The sequence below is a fragment of the Aplysia californica genome, unplaced genomic scaffold (assembly GCF_000002075.1).
Source record: "Aplysia californica isolate F4 #8 unplaced genomic scaffold, AplCal3.0 scaffold00416, whole genome shotgun sequence".
In the NCBI taxonomy this organism is placed as follows: domain Eukaryota; kingdom Metazoa; phylum Mollusca; class Gastropoda; order Aplysiida; family Aplysiidae; genus Aplysia; species Aplysia californica.
In genome coordinates this window covers 294,001-300,717 of record NW_004797686.1, presented here as the reverse complement: position 1 = coordinate 300,717, position 6,717 = coordinate 294,001, and the positions used below count along the sequence as shown (strand labels likewise).

The 6,717-nt window shown below is 37.6% G+C and overlaps 1 protein-coding gene across 1 annotated transcript; it reads left to right on the top strand.

Moving 5' to 3' along the window:
• Window positions 1–2,977: 2,977 nt before the first annotated feature.
• On the top strand, window positions 2,978–6,527 carry LOC106012564 (microtubule-associated protein futsch; the record flags this gene model as incomplete). The annotated part of the gene is given in 2 exon segments (XM_013085878.2): window positions 2,978–3,449; window positions 4,723–6,527. A coding segment is annotated over 1 exon segment (1,719 nt), but the record flags the coding sequence as incomplete, so codon positions are not given.
• Between the last annotated feature and the right edge of the window lie 190 nt (window positions 6,528–6,717).

The following is a 6,717-nucleotide window of genomic DNA, read 5'->3' as shown; positions in this document are numbered from 1 at the left end:
AGGTTTACTGATTTCGCCTTTTGTTTTGACTTGATTTGTTGGTTGGTTTGAAGAAGCTGTAGTTTTTGTTTTGTTTTTGATGATATTATTTGTTGTTCATTTTGTTATTTTTAGTTTGCTGTTTTCTTTTTATTGTATGGTTGCTGCTGGGGGATTTTTCATATGGAAGCTCCCATATTAGCTAATTTTAGATTTTCTTATTAACCATTTTCTTAACTCTTGAATTTGATCTGAAAGACACTTTGATATATATATATATGTAACAGTCATTAAAAGTGCAATGACAGTGATAAGAAATAAGTGAAATGGACGGAACTAGCACATTTATACAAAGAGAGAAGACCTTACAGTGGCACCCTCTAACCCCCCGCTCTCTTATCTCTAGTATGCCAATAATAATTTATCAAAAGACACATATTTAGCTAGAATAAGTATTGAATTAATTAACATTTTTAGAAATTATTTCAAACAATTAAAACAACCCAAATAACAACTAGATATCTAGAACAACAATAAATGGCTAAAAGAAATTGCAAATGAACGACGGGGTACATCGATATAATTATGATTAACTACCACATTAGGAAGAATAACGGACAAGAACAAACAAATAAAAATCAGCAAATGCGAGAATGTATAAATAGAAGACGTGGAAAAACATACGAAAAAATGATTAAAGATGTACGACTTTTGAAAAATCAATAATCTGTTTTTAAAAAACTATTTAAAAAAACTATAATGATAACGATAAAGATAATGATAAAGAATCTAAACAAACATGCAGCGTGGAGGGGCTGATGGTTCTCTAAATAGAGAGTTCGATGATTTATTTTATTTTTTGTTTGTTTATTTTATATTTTGGTTTATTTACTTCTTGCATAGGTGCTGCTTTTTTCGCCTTCTGCTTTGACGTATTTATTTGTTGATTGTACTCGTTTGTTTTGTTTTTTGTTTTTCTTTGTTCTTTGTTTGTTTACTGCCTTTTTAGTTTGTTGTATTCTATTGTTTGTGGTCGCTGGGTTTTAATGGAAGCTTCTATGTTCACCGATTCTAGGTTTACTTCTAAAACATTTTTTATCACTTAATTTTGAGCCGATTTAAGTAAGCAGAGCGACACTTCGAAAACATGGGAACGGTTTGTTGCTGCTATGATAGGAAACTAGTGAGAAAGACGAAAACGGCACACTGATAGAAAGAGACATGACCTTACAGTGGTGCCATAGATTTACACAACTAGGAGATAACTCTATGAGTGGTGCTCTCTAACCACCCGCTCTTTTATCCCTGGTACGACAGTTATGAATACTTGTTAAAACAGTTCTATTTAGTTTAGTCAAGCGTGGAATCGACATACAGTCGAAACTGTCTATGACAGCCATCCGTTATCGAGGGGGTAAGTGGCCCTTACACAGTGTCATTAAAGTGTAGAAAGAAATTCTGCAAGGAAGGTAAACAAACAAACAAACAAACAAACAAACAAACAAACAAACAAACACACAAACAAACAAGCAAGCAAGCAAGCAAGCAAGCAAGCAAGCAAATGAATAAATGAATAAATGAATAAATGAATAAATGAATAAATGGATGGATGGATGGATGGATGGATGGATGGATGGATGGATGGATGGATGGATGGATATCTTAAAGATCAGTAAATGAAAAGGAACAGGACGATATCATACAGTGAATAAATAAAGCGAACAAAAACAACCAAAATAACGAAGAAAAATCAAAGCGGGGAGGAGCTGACGATTTACTAACACAAAGAGTTGAATGATTTTTATCTTTTAAAAAAAATTGTTTGTTGCATTGTCATAGTGATCGTTAGTGCTGCTACTTTTGCTTTCAGTTTTGGGGTAATTGTTTGTTGACTGGTAGTAGCTGTTGTCTTATTTGTTTTGATTGTGCTATTTGTTGTTTGTTTGGTTTTTATCTTTTTTAGTTTTCTGTTTTCTTTTTATTGCGCGCTGTTGTCTTTTTTATGGAGGCTACTCTATTAGCTGGTTTTAGCTTTTTCTCTAAAAGGGTTTCGTATCACTTAACACATAATTTTGATTGTAATTAAGCAAACGGAGACACACCGAAAACATGATAACGGTTATTTCATTCTATGATAGGAAATAAGTGAAAAGACGGAAACAACACATTGATGGAAAAAGACATCACCTCATAGTGGCACCCTCTTACCACCCGCTTCCTTTTCCCTGGTACGCCTATTTTTTATTTTTTTTTTATTGTCGAAAGAGATTTATTTAGTTTAATCCAGCTCCTGATTAACAAGTATTTCAAAAGATAAAAACACTTACAAAATACAGAAAGTAAAAGTAATCTAATAATCGAATACATTTATGATACATGATACTGAAGGATAGATAATGGATATGAACAAGCAAATAAACATCCGAACAATCAAATGCAAAAATCAATAAATACAGAACGTAAAAAAAGCAGAGAAAAATAACAATAGGATGTATGTCTCCAAAAAAAAAGAAGAATTTAAAAAAGATTGCAAACATATATTTTCTAAGCAAGCAAGTGGAAAGAACCCGATCATATTAATATAGATCTAGTAATTTATATTTTTTAAAGAGCAAGCAAATTTTATTAATAACAAAAGTAAGTTACAAGACGGAAAGTACTGAAGAAGGAAACAAATATTTAAAAGAATAAAGAAAAGAGTCATCACTTTTCTTTCACTTCAGTTTCTAATAACTATAACTAATTTTCTGAAAAGGAAACAACTCGAGGTCTCTACACTCCCCCCTCCCCGCCCCCTCCCTCCCTCCCTTTCCCTAAGGCCCACCTTCCCTTCATTTCACCTTTCAACACCTGAATGAACGTCAATCACCAGCGTTCGTTCTGCATTCTGATTGGTCGAAGTGGTCAGTGAAGGTTGGCGTCGCCCCAACCCGGCTCTGCGTCCAGCTTATCAGTGAATGGCCAGGCCAGTTGACAGGCTCTGTTGAACAAACTAGGACGTGTCATAAACCCTCTGCCTCTCACGCAAGCAACGTCAGAATTACGTGATATTGTTTAGGGATTTGAAGGGGGAAAAAAAGAAGAAAAAAACCAAAAGCAGTAACGGTCACGGACATTTGTGGATGTCTTTCTAGATCTCTTGACGTTTGAATCGTAGTCGATTGGCATGTCCATGTTTGAATAAGACCTATTATTAAATTTTAATTTGTTTGCAAGACACTAACCGAGTTGGTCAGTGTTGCTTTTACGTCACTGCATGACAGCAGATGCCTCGCGCGCACCCTTTCTGTGTGGCTCCGCTTTGAGAGGATTTTGAAACAGTTGAAATTTGCAGTCGAAGGAGCAACAGTGACTTCAAATTTTAAGCGCGTGTATGATTGTTTCTCTCGTACAGGATATATGCCCGGTTGTTCCTGGGACTTTGTTCTCACTCTTCATGCACGTTTTCTTGTGTTGGAAATACGGTCAAGGTAAGTAACATTGTTCTCTCATATTGTCTGAAATATTATCCGTAAATAATGTTTGTGCATTTTAGGAATCTATTTGCTACATTTTCATTTTTATATTTTTTACTATATTATAGAACTTTTCGTTTAGGTTTCAGCTGAGATTACAACAGCGATGATGATGATGATGATGATGATGATGATGATGATGATGATGATGATGATGATGATGATGATGATGATGATGATGATGATGATGATTTAGGACATTCCTGACGAAGCCCACAGGGGGGTACGTTTAACTTATAACATATTATTATGTTATATTGTCTTAAATATTAAAATACTCAATCTGCACCAAACTTTTGCTTCTTTAAAAAAAGAATTGTGCTTACATGATGATGAAGATGATGATGATTGACTGATCAAACTAATGAACGATTTTTTTGCTATAATATAATTTGTTAATTTAAAAATATTGTTCCTGATGAAGCCCGACTGGGCGAAACGTTTTAAAAAATCCGTTTATATAATACTCAATTACTTTCTTAACTGTTTTTAAGTCTCCATACCCTAAGTAGGCTACATTGTACTTTTACAACAACGGTGATTGCGATAACGAGCATTATAATTCTTTGTGAACGCTATCGTTGCTATAGTTGATATAATAGCTTTTTCCTCCTGTTTATAATGTTCTGAACAAAGTTTTTGATGGCGAAACGTAGAATATAAGAACGCGTATACTAACTAAACCATAATAACCAAGTCTCCAATTAAGAATATATTGTAATTTTTTTTATTAAGTCTCCATATAAAAATGTACTTTTGTCCATTACGTCTCCATAGATAAAAGGTTTATTTTCACTACTTTTCAACAATGATAACGAGGATGATGGTAATAATATTTCGATGCCCTATCAATTTGCATCTAGTCCTAGTATACCCCTATAACTTTCAGCTGAAAACCCTTTATTTTGTATGTAAATTCAAGAGCAAACTGCGTTGGTATGACGACGAGCATCTCTAATTCTCGGACTAGAATCCTGCCCATTCAACTCAGATTAGTTGTGAAACCGTGAAAAAAAGGTACCCAGTTTGTAAAATTGGCTCTAAAATTCCTTTTAGACAGCGACTCTTCCAGATGAATATGCTTGTAACAAAACGTAACAATCAACTTGTCGAATCATTTACCCGTTAGCTGATAATAAGCACATATAAGCCCGACTTAATGAAACCCATGTACACCCTTGATTTCCAAATAAACAGTCACACGTTGATAATTTTCCTTCCTCTAAAGGTACAGGCAGAGCACGTCAAAGTTTGAAAGGAGTCCGTTGTTGAGCACGTGTGGAAGTCTTCTGTCAGAGACACGTACACACTACGATGACGGGTTTGAACCCAGCCACCCCACCGGATAGTGCGGAAGGTCAGGAGAGAAAAACTGCGCAAACTTTCCATGAAAAAGTGGGCTCTCTCAGAGACATGGTGGAGCGAGTGCGTGAAGAAAAAAGGAAAAAGAAAGCTGAAAGGAAAATAAATAATTGTGCACCTACAAATGACGCCCCGGAGAGCGAGAATGAAGCCGCGAAGGATTCAGCTCAAGCTAAACAAAACATTCCAGACAGTTGTCAGAGTGTCGAGAAAGAGAAGACAGAAACTAACGATGGAGATGTGAATGAAGAAAACAATGCTGAAAACATACAGCGTGGAAGCGCTTTTACTGAGAAGGCAAGCTCAAAATCGGAGGACGTGGCAAATGCATTTAATTGCTTGTCAGAGAAAGACACAAACCTTACTGTTCCTATGACAGACCATCATGAGAAAACCGATGATGATTTGGAACAAACAAGAAACAACTTCAGAGAAAAGTCGAATGTCATCGAACAAAACATTTGCAAAGACAAAGAAAATGTTAACGATATTGAGCGAGATTTTCACGGATATCACGAAAGGTGTGGAGATAAGAAATTGGAGATGGCCGAAGTATCACCCACTAATCCCAGCGATAAGGCAATTTCTCGGCCAGGTGTGACCGGACCGACGGGGGAAGACAGCGACCAGCCATCTACTGACACGTTAGGTAACCACCCGTTTTCCGTGACTTCAAACAGAACAGCGGCTTCGTTACCTGTTGGCCCGACGGACGTCATCGGCCAGCCCGACGCCTCTGTTCTCAAACGACACGTACCGGACACGAGTGGACAAAAGACTTCCATATATGGAGAGGCAGCCGACCAGGTGTCTACCGGACACGTTCACACTTCAACAAGTCGTGATGTAACTCAGTCGCAGCTACCGGCGGGAGAAAGGGGACAACTTTCACCTCTCGACAGTGGGTTACCGTCAAACGTGGCTCGTGTTTGCCATGTGTCAATGGCACAAAATAAGGAGGCACCGATACCTGATGAGGTCAACATAACCGACTGCAGGGGTGCATCATCTACAGCTACAATCCCTCACAACCCAGACACACGCAATACTTATGCAACTGAATGTGTCTCAACCATAGCCCCAGGTCCTCTCAACCCAGACACAAGCATTAATCGCGAAAATGAAAGTCTTAAAAGAACACGAGTAGATAGTGTCCCTACTCTCTCTAGTCCTAAACATGGCGTAACTCGAAACATTTATGAAAAGGAAAAATCCTCGCCTGATGGGAAGAAGATAAAAGCGGAGCTTGCAAAGTGCAATAAAGTACTAAAAAAATGTAATGAAGAACTAGCAAAATGTAATGAAAAACTAACAGGGCAAAGTGCAAAATATAATAAAAAACTAACAGAGCAAAACAACAAGTCTGAAAGCATGGTTCCCACTGAACCATCCTCTGGTGCTCAAAATTCAGTGGTGGTCAAAAGTGAGATTTCGAAAGGTTTGGAGGACGGGGAAGCTGAACTTTATCCTGAGAAAACAAACTCTGGGGACCCACGTGCACAAGCAGCTAATTGTTCTGCACTTTCTTCCGGACTTAACCACAACGTGTTTGTGTCTGAGGTCAACCAGGAGTCCAACTCAGCCGGATGTTTTTCTCTGTCCGGTGGAGCAGATTCAACGCCCACAGAGGCGCAGAGGAGGGCGGAAGGTGACAGTGAAGACGAAGAGAAGGTAGGCCTATTGTTTTTCTCTAATTATCACAGCGTCTAATACCTCCTCTTCTCTCTCTTTCTCCTTGTTAGTTTCTCTTTCTTTCTTTCTTTTCGAACATCATAGCCATACAGAAATACGACCCCCCCTCCCCCCTTATTTTTGCAAAATCGTTTCGTATGAGAGCAGGTGCGTTACAAAGCAAAGAAAA